General features: G+C 40.4%; 1 protein-coding gene across 3 annotated transcripts; it reads right to left on the bottom strand.

Moving 5' to 3' along the window:
- Positions 1 to 237: 237 nt before the first annotated feature.
- On the bottom strand, positions 238 to 17,396 carry LOC114685548 (zinc finger protein 93-like). Of its 3 annotated transcripts, XM_037209364.1 has the most exons (5): positions 17,249 to 17,396; positions 5,595 to 5,767; positions 5,078 to 5,204; positions 4,497 to 4,592; positions 238 to 2,182 (listed from the first exon to the last, which is right to left on the bottom strand). In XM_037209364.1, the coding sequence occupies exons 3-5, from the start codon at positions 5,109 to 5,111 to the stop codon at positions 906 to 908; spliced, it is 1,407 nt and encodes a 468-aa protein (XP_037065259.1). In that variant the 5' UTR covers positions 5,112 to 5,204; positions 5,595 to 5,767; positions 17,249 to 17,396; the 3' UTR covers positions 238 to 905. The 3 variants fall into 3 exon arrangements, with proteins under 3 accessions (XP_037065259.1, XP_028716016.1, XP_037065258.1); XM_028860183.2 differs by lacking the exon at positions 5,595 to 5,767; XM_037209363.1 differs by lacking the exons at positions 5,595 to 5,767; positions 17,249 to 17,396 and adding an exon at positions 17,077 to 17,176.
- Between the last annotated feature and the right edge of the window lie 742 nt (positions 17,397 to 18,138).

Below are 18,138 nucleotides of genomic sequence, written 5' to 3' on the forward strand. Positions count from 1 at the left end.
CTGCATGTATGATGTGCACCAGATGCATTCCTGGTGCCTGTGGTAATCAGAAAAACATGTTAGATGCTCTGGAACTGGAGTTATGAATGGTTGGGAGCCACATGTATGTGCTGGGAACTGAACTTGGATCCTCTGCAAGAACAAAGTGATGATAACCACTGAGTCATCTCTCCAGACCCTCAGCTTGCATTCTTATACAATCCAGGGACCACATTCTTAGGGGTGGCACCACCCCCTGGGAAAGAGGCCCTCCAACATCAATCATTAATCAAGAAAATACTCCCAAAACATGCCCACAGGCTGGCAGGCAATTCTCCAATATAGGTTCCTTCTTCCCAGGTATCTCTAGTTTGTGTCAAGTTAACATAAACTAACCAACATAGCCAAAACAATTCACAGGGTTTGTCTCCAATAACATCCATATATTTCTTTATATGTAAGTGATTGGGTAAGGATTGTTACACTATTTACACAGTGATTTCTACTACAACAAATTTTCTCTTTTCAAGTTTATATATTTGAAAATTATCTTCCTATGTGTAGTGTCTGTGAATTCACTCAGAGTTAATGAAGATCTGGCTTCACTTAAAGGTAGCCACATTGTATTGGGAAGGGTTTCTCAACAATACTTCTGTTGATTGTGTTGTGAAGAATAAAGGATTTCTTGTGTTATTTGAATTTGTAGGATTTCTCTCATATGTGCATTTTTGATCATGTGTATAAAATATTATTCAACAGTTGAGACTCCTTTCTTTGCTTTTACAAGATCTCTCCAGTACTAAATTGATGGTGATGAAGAAGGGTTGAATTATTAGTAAATTCCTTGCAATTCTATCGTTTTGAATTATTCTTATTGTATTGAGTTATAGGTAAACATTATTGAAGGCTTTGCAACAGTGTTTGCATTAAACTGGATTGTTTCTAGTATGACGTCTGTTGTGTCTAGTAAATCCTGAACAATTTTCAAGAGTGTTGCCATGTTGTTCACATTTGGAGGGCTGCTCTCCACTATGAAGTCTGCAATGATGTTTAAGGTTTGAAGAAGAGTTAAAGGCCTTACCACATTCTTCACATGTGTAGGGTTTCTCCCCAGTGTGAATTTTCTCATGTTGAGTAAGGCCTGTAGTACAAGTGAAAGCTTTGCCACATTCTTTGCATTTGTAGGCTTTCTCTCCAGTATGAACTTTTTGGTGTCGAGTTAGATTTTGACGGTTATTAAAGGATTTCTCACATTCATTACATTTGTAGGGTTTTTCTCCACTATGAATTCGCTGGTGATTCATATAGGATGAATAAATGCTAAAGGTTTTTCCACATTCATCACACTTATATGGGTTCTCTCCAATATGAACTCTCTGATGGTAAATAAGACTGAATGAACAGTAAAATGCTTTGCCACATTCCTTGCATGTGTAGGGTTTCTCACCAATATGGATTCTCCTATGCTTACGCAGGTATGAAGCCAAAGTGAAGGCCTGGCCACATTCATCACATTTGTAGGGTTTCTCTCCAGTATGTATTCGTTGGTGTTGGTGAAGGCTGGAAGAACAGATAAAGGCTTTGCCACACTCTTGACATTTGTAGGGTTTCTCTCCAGTATGGATCCTCTGGTGTTTAGAAAGTATGCAGCGAACGTTAAAGGCCATGCCGCATTCTTCGCATTTGTAGGGTTTCTCTCCAGTGTGAATTCTCTGGTGTTTAGAAAGTGTTGAGAGAACATTAAAAGTCTTTCCACATTCATCACATTTGTACGGTTTCTCTCCAGTATGAATTCTTTGATGTTTAGAGAGGGCTATGCGAATAGTAAAGGCCTTGCCGCACTCTTCACATTCATAGGGTTTCTCTCCAGTATGAACTCTTCGGTGAACAACAAGGCCTGAACCACTAGTAAAAGCTTTGCCACAATCTTCACACTTGTAGGGTTTCTCTCCAGTATGGATTCTTTGATGCTTACGCAGATATGAAGAACAGAGAAAAGCTTTACCACATACTTCACACTTGTAGGGTTTCTCTCCAGTATGAATTCTTTGGTGCTTTTTAAGGTTGAAAGAATAGTTAAAACCTTTATCACATTCTTTACATATGTAGGGTTTCCCTCCTGTATGAATACTCTGGTGTTTTATAAGCAGCGGTTTCCAATCAAAGGTTTTCCCACATTCTTTACATTTATAGGATTTTGATCCTGTTGAGTAAACGTTGAGGTATCACTAAAAGCATGTCACTACACTTTAAATGTAAAATGCTTAGTTTTAATATGCATACTTTTCACTCATAGTTACACATTTAAATGTAATTAAGAATCACATAAAAAAGAGTAGGAATCATTCAAATCACACAAATGGGAAACTATAGGCATTCAAACACCTATAATCTTTCAACATGATTTGAAAAATGTGGTAAGTGAAAACCACCTCAACTACCACTGGATTGTGAATATGAAGCCGATGAAGAAAAAACAAATAATGGAAAACTATTACACCTAAACAGCTGAGCCAGACATGACCTCTGTAATGAGGGCGTTATGCTAAAGGAAATACACCCACTCTATGAGGTCAGCTGACTGTGTTACTGGTCTTAAATAGAAACTCACAGTAGAAAAGCTTGTGAGACTGGCAGTTAAGTGGTAACTGTAACACACTGGGTAGCTGAACACCCTGGCAACAATACAACGTTTCTTATGTGTCTAGTGTGTCAGCTCTCAAAGCTATAAAGCTGTATACAGATGCTACATAGAACATAACACTACAAAACAACATACTTGAAATATGTAAGACAATGTTATGTTTTAAACACAATTCCTAGAAACACTCACTTAACAGGATACAACAACCGTTAAATAAACAATGAAGTGAGAGTCAGGTGTGGTGATCATGCCTTTGTTCTCAGCGGGCAGACAGATCTTTGAGTTCGAGGCCAGCCTTGTCTACTGAGTGAGTTCCAGGACAGCCAAAGCAACACAGAGAAACCCTGCCTTGAAAAGACACACACACACACACACACACACACACACACACATACACACACATGAACGAGTTGATGAAACAAGCATGATATGAAAACAAGAGTAATATTTTTACTGGTAAGTGAAAACATATGACTTTGTTTTCAATAGGCATGGTTTAAAGATATTTTCAATTTTATACAATGCATTAAAGAATACAATATCAAGCTGGGCGGTGGTGGCGCACGCCTTTAATCCCAGCATTCGGGAGGCAGTGGCAGGGGGAATCTCTGTGAGTTTGAGGCCAGCCTGGGCTACAGAGTGAGTTCCAGGAAAGGCGCAAAGATACACAGAGAAACCCTGTCTTGAAAAACAAAAACAAAAACAAAAAACAAAAAAAAATCAAATAATGCTTTTTATAAAAATAAATAGAGTACATCTAAGTACATTATTACATGTGAAGCAATCTAAATAAAAAATAAAATAAAACACAGAAAATAGAACTGTAAACTGTAAAATAAGAAAAAGGAAAATTTGGGCTCATGAATTGCTGAAAGACTGTGGAAGAGGTGTTCACCAAAACCACTCTAGGAGTTTGCAGTTTTCAAATACCCACATATCCGCAAAAGGCACACACTTTAAAATCACTGACACTGACTATACGGCAGCAAACAAAACTGCGAGAATAAATTACAGGAGCAGCAAAATGCCCCCGCAGCTCAGCATGGCCACCTGTGGTCCATTCCGCAACCTACTTGAGAAAATCAACTCCCTTCAAATCTTTAAACTTTTTATTTTCCCCCTCCAATCCTTGTCATGTCCCCTTCCCCAATTCCTCCCATGCCTCCCGTCTTAAAGTGATGACCTCTTTTTGATTATACTGCTCACGTACAGAAACTGGCATAAATATGTAACCATAATTGCTCACGTATAAATATATAACTATAAGAACTCACAAAGAGCTCTATTTTGACTAATGACTTTGTAAATGAAATTTGCAAATCATATTTGTGGTGTTACTGCGTTACAAAGGCATTCCGCATAGATTTAGCAATGTGTGTGAGTTTTCTGAGCTGTAGAAAGCTATGTTATAATCTAGACCTTAACATGCAAAATGGTCTTTAGGACTGGGGAGACGACTCAGCATTAAAAATGCCTGTCACACAAGCATGAAGACTAGGGCTTGGATCCCTTTGTAAATGCAAGGTGAACATGGTCACCAGCTTGTAAATTCAACCATGGAATAAGGTAGAAGAACTGTTAAGGAACATCCGAACACATGCAAACATACACACACTTCAAGTACCACACAGACATTAAGTTAAAAGTAAAGAACTTCGGCAATCATCATAAATCCATGCAGTACTGCGTGAAGTGGTAGAGAAAGGCTGGGCATGATAAGCATCTAGCAGGAGATGTCCTTTAATGGTAAGTGTAATAACTATAAAATATTCTCCACTAAAACATAACTTCTCCGTGCACGTTGGAAAGCCATGCTTTTCGCTCATATTTTTGGATGACAATTGTGCATTCTGATTCATTCATTTCTACATACCTGCATGTGCGCCTACTTTTGCATGTCTCTTCACACTCCACGGCTCTTTTCTTTGTTCCAGAAATGTGACCAAGTATGGCTTAGAGAAAGCAAGACCTGTTTGAAAAAGGGAATTAGATGCTTGGCTATTTTCTCCTGGAAATTAGCATTTGAACTCCAGTATTATGCATCAAAAGAAAGAGACAATAAAAGATTGCAGGAAATGCTATCTTTAAACATTTCCTGAAAGACAGGGCACTAAGGAGTAATTTACCATCTGCAGATTCTGACCTTCATTACAAGGAAAAGTATCAAGGCTGGAGGGTGGGGCATTTTCTTTAACACATGGACTATGTGCCTCATGACACTGAGCTTCTAACATTGCTACTACAGTGAAGGACATATACTTCCAAAAACAAGTTAAAAACACAGGAAAAATACAATAAAATGTTTCTCAGTTCCATCACATTCCATTTTTTTTCTTTAAAGCAGTCACATGAGCTGCACTGTTGGAGAGCACAAGCTTCCATGAGATATTCTACAAATGGAGGCAGTCACATGTTGACAGTGAAATAAGAATTCACAGTGGAAATGATTCTTACCCAGGAACACAAGGTTGCTGTAATTCTCCAACATCACATCCCTGTACAAATTCCACTGAGCAAGCTCCAGGTATTCCCTCTCTTCTGCAGAAAACTCAATGGCCACATCTCTAAATGAGAGCAGTTTCTGAAATTAAATGAAATCAACAGCACAATCAATAATATAAACACTGAAAGTCAATATGCTTGGAATCACAATTTTAAATTTTGCTAAAGATGAAATCAGAGCTAAAATTTTTTCTGACATGGGTGTGTAGTATTAGATACTTTTAAATGAAATGGTATCTCATGAATTTATCCCTTTAAAGAGAAAGATATGATTCAAAACTTACATGAATATAATTTTATACTAAAATGTTAACTGTAATAGTCCACAAAAATATGTACTTAGTGTGGTCTGCTTGTATTAGACACCACACATTACATATATCCTCACAGGAGAGAGCCATGGTGAGTGTGCACACTCAGCAGAGCGCTCTAACCGCAGCGGAGTGGGTCCATACACTCCAGCACTGACCTCGGTAATGCGCTCAGGTGCAGAGACAGTGCCAGTTAGTTCCAACCACCCCACTTCATTTAATGCTCAGTCCTGCAAACGCATCAATTTCAACAACTTCTGCGTAACTATCTTCTCTCTTCAATTTCCCCACAAAGTGAACTTGTCCTCTGGCAAGCAGGCCTTCGGAGAACCTGGAGACAGAGATCAGCACCTAGCAACCTCATGATGCCAAAGGTTATGTGAGTCTACCCTCTGTTTTCCAGGTGTGCATCTGATTGTAAAGTCGACACACCTTGCACTACTGTTTGGGGCACAGGTTCACGTCCAGGTCTCACAGGACCTTAGTGACAGGAAGGGTCACTAAGATTGTCAGTCCTTTTAGGAATGTGGGGACTTGGTGGGTTAATATGTTAAAACTCCATAGGGTCTTCTCTTAGTCTCTTCACGAGGAAGTCATTCCACTGATGTAGAGATAAACTCCCGTCATGTATACCGGTCGTTAATTCCAGAACTAAAGACCATGCATTCTTTTTTTTTTTTTTTTTTTTTTTTTGGTTTTTCGAGACAGGGTTTCTCTGTGTAGCTTTGTGCCTTTCCTGGAACTCACTTGGTAGTCCAGGCTGGCCTCGAACTCACAGAGATCCGCCTGGCTCTGCCTCCTGAGTGCTGGGATTAAAGGCGTGCACCACCACCTCCCGGCAAGACCATGCATCCTTAACTTGGTCAGGATTCCAAAGCCACTTAATATATGTCCCCTGGTAGATGGCACCTCGGATGTTGATAATGACAGAGGTGTTGTTTGTGGTAAATAGGCAAGGTTGTTTGTCAAGTTCTGTTTACTTTTTAAAATCTTCACCTAAATGATTTTCTATGTGAAGTTAGCATTACTCTGAATGTATAAATGAAATTATACATTTATTCTACAAAGTTGTTAAATATCAATGAGCATTTGATTCATGCTGTTAACTCATTAACAGTATCTCACCTATAAATATAATAATAATATAGTTTAAACTATTTAGGTGCTTTACTTAGGTGCTTCTTGAATACTGAAATTAAAATGAGTTTATTTGTTGAGCCCAGATGCTTTCTTTATTGATTGTTAATTTGGGGTTAACTAGGTATATTTATTTGTCTACTCTCTATATAAGGCTGTATCCTGTTTTAAAGAACTGCCTCTTTGGGAGTTAGCACTTAACAACATATTTATACATACATACATACATATGAGCTTGGTAGATAAGCAGTGTTAAACTAAAGGGCTGATCTGTAGAGGCATTCTTCATGAGGCCTGACATCTACCTATACCTCACTATTATGTTACATAAATGAGTTCACTCTAAAAATTGGAAGAAGTTCATCCAGTTTCACATATTTAGCTTAATCTTTTATGCTAAATATATAATTAACTTTAACTAAATAAATTTATCTAATTCACTTATTGTGCAAGAGATAAAAGTCTTGTCCTTTGCTCCTTATTATTAAGTCTTTCATAATTATTTTGTGGTAATATTTCTATAGCATAATGAGAGCTGGTTATAGATTCTATACTTTAAAGTGTAAATAGATGTTTGGATTCATGTAAAAAGAACTGACGGAAGGTTGATGGGCTAGCAATTTGTTCAAATTGGTTACTAGTTTGAAATACTTAGGGTACAGGCTGGGTGCTTCAACTAGTCCACGCATAGTTTCTGTCATACTTATTTTGTAGCATGTTATCTCCTCTCAAATATGGTTATCAAAAGATGGGTCATAACTTACACAGAATATCAGAGGAGAGTGAAGCATGGTAGCTATTGTTTCATTGCCCGGTTTCATTAGATTCTATATTCTACTTTGTGAGGGTGGTTTCCATGTGTAGCTCTGGCTAGCCTTGAAATCACTATATAGACCATATAGGACTTGAAATCACTTGCCTCTGTCTCCCACATGCTAGAATTACAGGCATGTGCTACCATGTCCAGCAATTCCATATTCAGAATTTACTATGAAATCATCATCTTATTTTATATTTCATAAATTTCTACATACACTCTTTCATAGAAAATGTAGCTCATTGCATCCCCATAATGGCTACACCTTGATCTAATATTTTTAGTTTGTATTTGTGCCTTCTTTTAGACCTTATTAGGGCATGCTGACATTGGTAGTGTAGATGCTGAATTAACAAGGGGCTGCGGAGGTAACTGGTTACAAAACAGACTCTTCTGGAAACGTATAAAACATTGTCACCGTACTGGATGTTTTGTGTGTCAACTTGACACAAGTTAGAATCATCAGAGGAAGGAGCCTCAGCTGAGGAAATGCCTCCTTGAGATCCAGCTGTGAGGCATTTACTCATTTAGTGATCAATGAGGCAGGGCCCAACCCATGGTGGTTGGTGCCATCCCTGGGCTAGTGGTCCTGAGTTCTATAAGAAGATGGGCTGAACAAGCCATGGGAAACAAACCAGAAAGCAGGACCCCTCCATGGACTCTGCATCAGTTCCTGCTTCCAGGATCCTGCCCTGCTTTGAGTTCCTGTCCTGACTTCCTTCAGGGATGAACTGTAATGCTGCAATGTAAGCCTAATAAACGCTTTCCTCCCCAGCTTGCTCTTTGGTCATGATGATTCATTGCAGCAATAGAAATCCTAACCAAGACAGCCATGCTTTCACATTTCTAAACAAAATTTATTGATATAGTGAGTAGTTCTGTTTGGTAATCATTTCTGTTTACAGGCGAATCTACTGGGATATCTGGCTTTTAGCTATTGATACTTCATATCATTTAAAATCATTTTTTTTTTTTTTTGGTTTTTTTCCAGACAGGGTTTCTCTGTGTAGCTTTGCGCCTTTTCCTGGAACTCACTTGGTAGTCCAGGCTGGCCTCGAACTCACAGAGATCCGCCTGGCTCTGCCTCCCGAGTGCTGGGATTAAAGGCGTGCACCACCACCGCCCCGGCTTAAAATCATTCTTGTGAGCAGGCAGTGGTGACACATGCCTTTAGTCCCAGCACTTGGAAGGCAGGGGCAGATGAATCTGAGTTCAAGGCAAGCCAGACTAGAAGTCTGAGAAGAGGAAGGGTGGGGTCAGAGAGTCGCCAGCAAACCCAGAAAAGCAAGATGATAATGCTGCACTGAGGAAAGGTACCAAGCTATGTGGGTATACATAGATAAGAATTATGGTTAATTTAAGTGTAAGAGTTAGTTAGTAATAAGCCTGAGCTATCGGCTGAGCATTTATAATTAATATAAGCCTGTGTGTGGTAATTTGGAAAGCAGCTGTCGGGTATTTGGGAACAGGCAGTCAGGACCAGAAATGTCCTTCTACAGAAATGTTAGTGAGAAAAATTTAAATGACATGTCAAATACAGTCAATAGAACTTCTTGAAAACATGTGAAAGTGTGGAAAATCACTCCCTGTCAATTACATGGCTTTCTGTCATTTCACTGGTGATAACTCAGCTGATAAGAACTATAAAAAGCAGTTAGTGCATTCATAAATTATGCTTTTAAAAAACTTTGTTGATACAGGCCCGGCAGCAGCCGGCAGAGACATACAGGCCCAACAGGGGCCCGCAGAGGTAGAGAGGTAGACAGGCACGGCAGTGGAGACAAGCAGACGCAGGTAGGCCCGCGGCGGCAGCCGGCAGAGGTAGACTGGCCTAGCAGAGGTAGACGGGCCTAGCAGAGGCAGGCAGACACAGCACAGAGGCGGCTGAAACACAGTTGCAATAAAGACCAGAAACAGAGCTATTACCCACTGAAGAGTTAGTGAAAACAAACTCTTAATCAAAAGCTTGGAACAGGGACGCCTCTAACCCCAACACCCAAGGAAGAAGCTATCTCCATGGGACAGAACCAGAATGAATCTCAACACTCCATCTGAGGACAACCCAGGGCCCAGCTGCTGATGCTGCGAAACCCAACAACTTGGAGGTGTTGGTGAGACTACGCCGCTCAGCTGAAATCCACCTGGGAGAGAATTCAGATCCCTACAGTTTGAAGTCTGAAGAAACAAGATCAGCCTGAGGAGTTGACGAATGAAACAAAATGTGACCTGGGAAACACAGAAGAAGTCGCTGCCCAGCCACCATAACAGACCCAGAATTAAGTAACTTCAATGAGATCACTGCTGCCCAATAGCACCAACCAGAATTCCTACGACTAAGCTTCTACTGAGAAGGAAGAGAATACCAAAAATACAGGCCAACAAGAAGATAGAAACACATTCCTGAAGAAATCAAAGCAATAGACTTAAGAAGATGATAAAGCCCTCAATCATTCGCTCCTAATGAAAAACACAAAGGAATAAAAACTGCCTGAAGCAACAGAAGAAAATAACAGGAAATTAAAAAAATTGGAAGAAAAATGGAATATCAAAAGCACCTATAAAAATAGACACATGGCTGGGGAAGAAATGGGGCAACTGCTTTTAATCCCTAGCACAGGGAAGAACAGATGAAAACTGAAACATCTCCTAGCTCTAGAAAAAATCAACATCAATCTCTTCACTTCATCTCTGAGCTTTCTTCTGGAAATAGGATCTCGTGTGAAGTTTGAGTGCAGCCTGGGCTACAAGTGAGCTCCGGAAAGGCGCAAAGCTACACAGAGAAACCCTGTCTCAAAAAAAAACCAAAAAAAAAAAAAAAAAAAAAAAAAAAAAAAAGACACAGGCTAAAAGAATGGATAAGAAAACAGGACCCATCGATCTGCTGCATATAAGAAACACACCTTTTCTTCAAAGACAGACACTACCTCCGAGTAAAGGGCTGGGAAAAGGCTTTCCAAGCAAATGGACCTAAGAAACAAGCTGGTGTAGCTATCCTAATACCTAATAAAATAGACTTCAAACTAAAATCAATCAAAAGAGATCAGGATGGACATTACATATTTATCACGGGAAAAATCCACCAAGATGAAGTCTCGATTCTAAACATTTATGCTCCGAATACAAAAACACCCACATTCATAAAAGAAACACTACTAAAGTTTAAAATGCACATCAAACCCCGCACATTAGTAGTGGGAGATTTTTAACACACCACTCTCACCAAAAGTCAGATCTACCAGACTGAAACTTAACAAAGAAATAAAGGACCTAACAGATGTTATGACTAAAATGGACTTAATAGATATCTACAGAACATTCCATCCTAACACAAAAGAATATACCTTCTTCTCAGCACCTCATGGAACCTTCTCAAAAATTGACCACATGCTTGGCCACAAAACAAATCTCAAAAGATAAAAAAAAAAATTGGAATAACCTCCTGTATCTTATCAGACCTCCATGCCTTAAAGTTAGACCTCAAAACAACAAAAATTATAGAAAACCCACAAACTCATGGAAACTGAACAATGCCCACCTAAAACATCAATGGGTCAAGGGAAAAATAAGAAAGAAATTAAAGATTTCCTAGAATTCAATGAAAATGAAAGTACAACATACCCAAACCTATGGGACACTATGAAAGCAGTGCTAAGAGGAAAATTCATAGCTCTAAATGCACAAATAAAAAAGATGGAGCAATCCCATACCAATGAATTAACAGCACAACTGAAAGCTCTAGAACAAAAAAAAAAAAAAAAAAAAACCTCACCCAGGAGAAATAGACGCCAGGAAATAAATAATCAAATTGAGGGCTGAAATCAACGAAATAGAAAACAAGAGAACAATACAAAAAAGAAAAAAGAAAATCAATGAAACAAAGAGTTGGTTCTTTGAAAAAAATCAACAAGATAGACAAACCCCTAGCCAAATTAACCAAAAGGCAAAGAGAGAGCACCCAAATTAACAAAATCAGAAATGAAAAGGGAGACATAACAACAGACAATGAGGAAATCCAGAGAATCATCAGATTATACTTCAAAAACCTGTACTCCATGCCGGGCGGTGGTGGCGCACGCCTTTAATCCCAGCACTCCGGAGGCAGAGCCAGGCGGATCGCTGTGAGTTCGAGGCCAGCCTGGGCTACCAAGTGAGCTCCAGGAAAGGCACAAAACTACACAGAGAAACCCTGTCTCAAAAAGCAAAAAAAAAAAAAAAAAAAAGAAAAAAGAAAAGAAAAACCTGTACTCCACAAAAATGGAAAACCAGGAAGAAATGGACAATTTTCTGGATAAATACCACATACCAAAATTAAATCAAGACCAGATAAACCATTTAAATAGACCAATAACTCCTAAAGAAATAGAAACAGTCATCAAAAGTCTCCCAACCAAAAAAAGCCCAGGACCAGATGGTTTCAGTGCAGAATTCTACCAGACTTTCAAAAAAGAACTAATACCAATACTCTTCAAAGTGTTCCACACAATAGAAACAGAAGGAACACTACCAAACTCTTTTTATGAGGCTACAATTACCCTGATACCCAAACCACACAAAGATGCAACAAAGAAAGAGAACTACAGACCAATCTCCCTCATGAATATTGATGCAAACATACTCAACAAAATATTGGCAAACCAAATCCAAGAATACATCAAAACAATCATCCATCACGACCAAGTAGGATTCATCCCAGGGATGCAAGGATGGTTCAACATACGAAAATCAGTCAATGTAATACACCATATAAACACACTGAAAGAAAAAAACCACATGATCATCTCCTTAGATGCTGAAAAAGCCTTTGACAAAATTCAACACCCCTTCATGATAAAGGTCTTAGAAAGATCAGGAATACAAGGAACATTTCTAAACATAATAAAAGCAATTTATAGCAAGCCAACAGCAAACATCAAATTAAATGGAGAGAAACTCAAAGCGATACCACTAAATTCAGGAATAACACAAGGCTGTCCACTCTCCCCATATTTATTCAATATAGTACTAGAAGTTCTAGCTAGAGCAATAAGACAATAAAAGGAGCCGGGCATTGGTGGTGCACGCCTTTAATCCCAGCACTCGGGAGGCAGAGCCAGGCGGATCTCTGTGAGTTTGAGGCCAGCCTGGGCTACCGAGTGAGCTCCAGGAAAGGCTCAAAGCTACACAGAGAAACCCTATCTTGAAAAACCAAAAAAAAAAAAAAAAAAAAAAGACAACAAAAGGAGATCAAAGGGATACAAATTGGCAAGAAAGAAGTCAAACTTTCACTATTTGCAGATGATATGATAGTATACATAAGTGACCCCAAAAACTCTACCAGGGAACTCCTACAGCTGATAAACTCCTTCAGTAAAGTGGCAGGATACAAGAGCAACTCAAAAAAATCAGTAGCCCTCCTATACACAAACGATAAAAGGGCTGAGAAAGAAGTCAGAGAAACATCACCCTTTACAATAGCCACAAATAATATAAAATACCTTGGGATAACACTAACTAAACAAGTGAAGGACCTTTTTGATAAGAACTTTAAATCTCTAAAGAAAGAAATTGAAGAAGATATCAGAAAATGGAAGGATCTCCCATGCTCATGGATAGGTAGGATTAACATAGTAAAAATGGCAATCTTACCAAAAGCAATCTACAGATTCAATGCAATCCCCATCAAAATCCCAACACAATTCTTCACAGACTTGGAAAGAAAAATACTCAACTTCATATGGAAAAACAAAAGACCCAGGATAGCTAAAAGAATCCTATACGATAAAGCAACCTTTGGAGGCATCACCATCCCTGACCTCAAACTCTACTATAGAGCTATAGTAATAAAAACAGCTTGGTACTGGTATAAAAACCGACATACGGACCAATGGAATCGAATTGAAGACCCTGACATTAATCCACACACATATGAACACCTGGTTTTTGACAAAGGAGCCAAAACTATACAATGGAAAAAAGAAAGTATCTTCAACAAATGGTGCTGGCATAACTGGATGTCAATATGTTAAAGATTACAAATAGATCCATATCTGTCACCATGCACAAAACTTGAGTCCAAGTGGATCAAAGACCTGAACATAAATCCAGTTACACTAAACTTAATAGAAAAGAAAGTAGGAAGCACTCTTGAACGTATTGGCACCGGAGACCATTTCCTAAATAAAACACCAACAGCACAGACCCTGAGCACAACAATTAATAAATGGGACCTCTGGAAACTGAGAAGCTTTTGCAGGGCAAAAGACACAGTCAATAAGACAAAAAGACAGTCAACAGAATGGGAAAAGATCTTCACCAACCCCACATCTGACAGAGGATTGATCTCCACAGTATATAAAGAACTCAAGAAACTAGACATCAAAATACTGAACAGTCCAGTTAAAAAATGGGCTAAAGAGCTAAACAGAGAATTCACAAAACAAGAACTACAAATGGCTGAAAGACATTTAAAGAAATGTTCAACATCCTTAATCATCAGAGAAATGCAAATCAAAACGACTCTGAGATACCACCTTACACCTGTCAGAATGGCTAAGATCAAAAACACCAATGACAGTCAATGTTGGAGAGGATGTGGAGCAAAGGGAACACTCCTCCACTGTTGGTGGGAATGTAAACTTGTACAACCACTGTGGAAATCAGTATGGCGGTTTCTCAGAAAATTAGGAATCGAACTACCTCCAGACCCAGCCATCCCACTCTTGGGCATATACCCAAGGATTGCTGATTCATATCATAAAGATACATGCTCAGCTATGTTCATAGCAGCACTATTTGTAATAGCCAGAACCTGGAAACAACCTAGATGCCCGTCAACGGAAGAATGGATGAAAAAAAAATGTGGTACATATACACAATGGAGTACTACTCAGCAGAGAAAAACAATGAAAGCATGAAATTTGCAGGCAAATGGATGGAACTAGAAAAAATCATCCTGAGTGAGGTAACCCAAACCCAGAAAGACAGTCATGGTATATACTCACTCATAAGTGGATTCTAGATATAAAATAAAGAACAATCAGACCACAACCCATAGAACCATGGAGGCTATATATATATAGCATGGAGGTCTCTAGGACGACTATGGCTTATAATAAATTTCGCTTTTACTCAATTATTGAAAAAAAAATAGCCAAATGAATGGAAACACATGAACTATGAACCAAGGGCTGAGGGGCCGCCAGCTGGATCAGGCCCTCTGAATAGGTGAGACAGTTGATTGGCTTGATCAGTTTGGGAGGCAACTAGGCAGTGGGACCAAGTCCTGTGCTCATTGCATGAGTTGGCTGTTTGAAACCTGGAGCTTATGCAGGGACACTTGGCTCAGTCTGGGAGGAGGGGACTGGACCTGCCTGGACTGAGTCTACCAGGTTGATCGCAGTCCTCGGGGGAGGACTTGTCCTGGAGGAGGTGGGAATGGAGGGTAGGCTGGGCGTAAGGGGAGAGCGTTGGAGGGGGGAGAACAGGGGAACCCGTGGCTGATATGTAGAACTGAAAGGTATTGTAAAATAAGATAAAATGGAAAAAAATGAGAGAAAGAAAGAAAGAGAAAGAAAGAAAGAAAGAAAGAAAGAAAGAAAGAAAGAAAGAAAGAAAGAAAGAAAGAAAGAAAGAAAGCAAGCTTGCCTGAAGATCAGAGGACAGAGACTACCACAGAGTTAAACAGAGGTCAGGCAGTGGTGGCACACACCTTTAACCCCAGAATTATGGAAGCTCATAAGACTTTAATCCTAGCACTTGAGATCTCATGCCTTTGCTACCAGTATTTGGGAAGCACACACACCATTAATCCCAGCATTAGGAAGGTTGACATAAAAAGTGAAACACTTGGGCGAAGAAAGGCATAAGCCATGAGGAGACAGGATCTCAAGAGCACTTTTCCTTTTTTTCGAGACAGGGTTTCTTGGTGTAGCTTTGCGCCTTTCCTGGAACTCACTTGGTAGCCCAGGCTGGCCTTGAACTCACAGAGATCCGCCTGGCTCTGCCTCCCGAGTGCTGGGATTAAAGGCGTGTGCCACCACCGCCCGGCCTCAAGAGCCCTTTCGGCTGAGGACTCAGGCATTTAGTCAGAGGATTTGTGGAGTTGGTGAGGTGAGAAGTGGCTGTGGCTTCTTTCCTCTGATATTTCAGCATTTACCCCCCCCCAAAAAAAAAAACACCTTTGTTTTTGTTTTTGCACACTCTCATTTAGCCTAGGGTTGCTTTGGATCTTCAATGAATCAGCGGATGACCTTGAACCCCCTGATTTCCTGACTCCACTTTGGAAAAGCAGACATGAGAGGATGCAGCACAGATTAAAGTTTTCTTCTCAATCATAGGTCTGTTCATTTTAAATTATATATATACACACACATGAAAGGTCTCTATGTTATGAGTGAGCATGCTGCCATATCATATCGACGTTGTAAGAAAGCAGTGTTGAGGCACTGTGCTTTTCTCACTTTAAATAATGCAAAACACAGCGCCATTATTTTCCTGCAGGCTAGTGGCATTAACTAGAAAGTGTCTACTATTTTAATTATAGTCACATACTGCACAGAACATGCTAGTATTTAAGATGAGGTGGTTGGAAGCCCATGTTTCCTAAGAGTAGACTTCAATGTCCTAAGTCAGTTTCCAGCTCACCAACACCTGGTTAGACTGAAAAGTGAAAAGCACAAAGGACTGGATGAGGAGCGAACACCATGCTAATCACAGGACCCTGGGCGAGCCAGAGCTCTTCAGATTCATCTTTTTGTCTCCCTGGCACAGTATAAATACCTGGCTAAGTCTTACTTGGGTAACTGTTTAGGGAGATCATGGAACCCGGATGCCACATTCCGTGACAGAGGGGGCTTAAGTGAGTTTAGACACTGCAGATGACATGCAAAGACCAAAGAACAGCTTGTGATTCAAGAACAGATTGTGATTCTAGAACAAAGCAGGCAGCCTCTCAGGAGGGCTATCTCCTCCTGGAGACATTCAGCCCCCTCTCACCTATCTCCAACAACCCCTATACACAAGTCCGTTCTCATACCAACTCATTTCTCCGTTTTGAAAAGGAGTTCAAACATACAGTCTCTGAAGGAACTGGATGATCTATTATTTTCCAGTACTTTTCGCGCTGCACTATGGAGTGAATAATTGTTAGGATGATGCAAAACTCAAATTTTTCCCTTAGGGAATTATTCTGCCCTACATGGAAGTGTTTGTCTCAGGATTCAGGTCACACTGATGATCATGAAGGTTTCCTAATAAAAAACAGCCATTTATAAATCCAACAATTCATTCCAAAGAAAATGGAAGCAACATTCATACACCAACCACCCTTGTAGAACTCTCTGTACCCGCAAACAAACTAGCCTATGAACTTCTGTCAACTCAGACCAAGACTCCTAGGGCGGCTATAAAGTACAGGAGGGACCAGAACCCCCGTTTGCTTTAGATTTCCTGAGAAATGACAGCTGTCGTGTGGAGGTAGTTAGGTAAAGGCAGCATGTTTCCCTAGTGAGCTCCCAGCACAGGCTCAGGCAATGGGATGTCGGCAGCCCCACCCAGTAAGAGCAATCCAGGACTTCCTGCAGTTCCACTCCTGGGCCCGGAGCCAGCTCGCCTATCCCAGAAGCACGGGGTGGGCTCCGCCAGAAGCCTCGTGCTAACAAAGCAGTCACCCTCAGAACCAACCCCACTGCCCTCTGCGCAGCCCTGACCTGCATCCTGCGGGGCTTGACCCAGCCGAGGTCAGCACAGCACCTCCAAGTCAGCTTCTTCCCCGCTTCCCATTCACAAGCCCTTCCCTCTCAGATCCGGACCCGCCCGCCACCGCGCGCGCGCGTGCGCAGCCCCTAGGGCCGGCGGGGTCACGCTGCACCCTGCACCAACCTCCATGTCAGAGATGCAAACCAAGTACTGAGCAGGACCCGAATCTTGACCAACTCTGGGAACGATCCACGTGTGCAGGCCGGAAGCGCGGTTTCCAACGTGTCTCCTTGTGACATCACAGTAGGCGCGACTACATTTCCCACGAGTCTGTGCGAAGGAGTGCCGGGATCCCAAAGACAGTGAGTGGTTGTACAGTTTCTGGGTTTCTGCTCTTCTTAGTGTAGTTGAGGATGGGAGAAGAGAATCAGCTTCTGCCCAGGGACACAGGGAGTCAGGCTGCTTTTAAAATGCTGAATTCACTACAGGACATGCTTGAATGTGATGTCAAGCCTGTGACGGTAGTGTTTATTAAGTTTGCTGGTTACTTCTGGTCAGTATGTTGTGATTCAAAACTTAAAGTCAACTTATCATGGAATCTTACTTCCATGTATAAAGTTCCATCGACTCCATTTTACTTTAAAATAATTTAGCGGGCTGGAGAGATGGCTCAGTGGTTAAGAGCACAGACTGTTCTTCCAAAGGTCCTGAGTTCAATTCCCAGCAACCACACGGTGGCTCACAACCATCTGTAATGGTATCTGGTGCCCTCTTCTGGCCTGCAGGGACATACGCAGATAAAACACTGTATACATAATAAATAAATATTAAACAAACTGAAGATGGCTCAGAGTTAAGAGCACTTTGCTCTTCCAAAGTCTGAGTTCAATCCAGCAACCACATGGTGCTCACAACCATCTGTAATGAGATCTGGTGCCTCTTCTGGCCTGTGGGGATATGTATAGACAGAACAATGTATACATAATAAATAAATAAATCTTTAATAAAAATATAAATAAATAAATAAAAATAATAATTTAGCAAAAAAAAAAAAGTGTAAATGACCACCATCT

This window comes from Peromyscus leucopus, chromosome 11 (assembly GCF_004664715.2).
Source record: "Peromyscus leucopus breed LL Stock chromosome 11, UCI_PerLeu_2.1, whole genome shotgun sequence".
NCBI lineage: Eukaryota > Metazoa > Chordata > Mammalia > Rodentia > Cricetidae > Peromyscus > Peromyscus leucopus.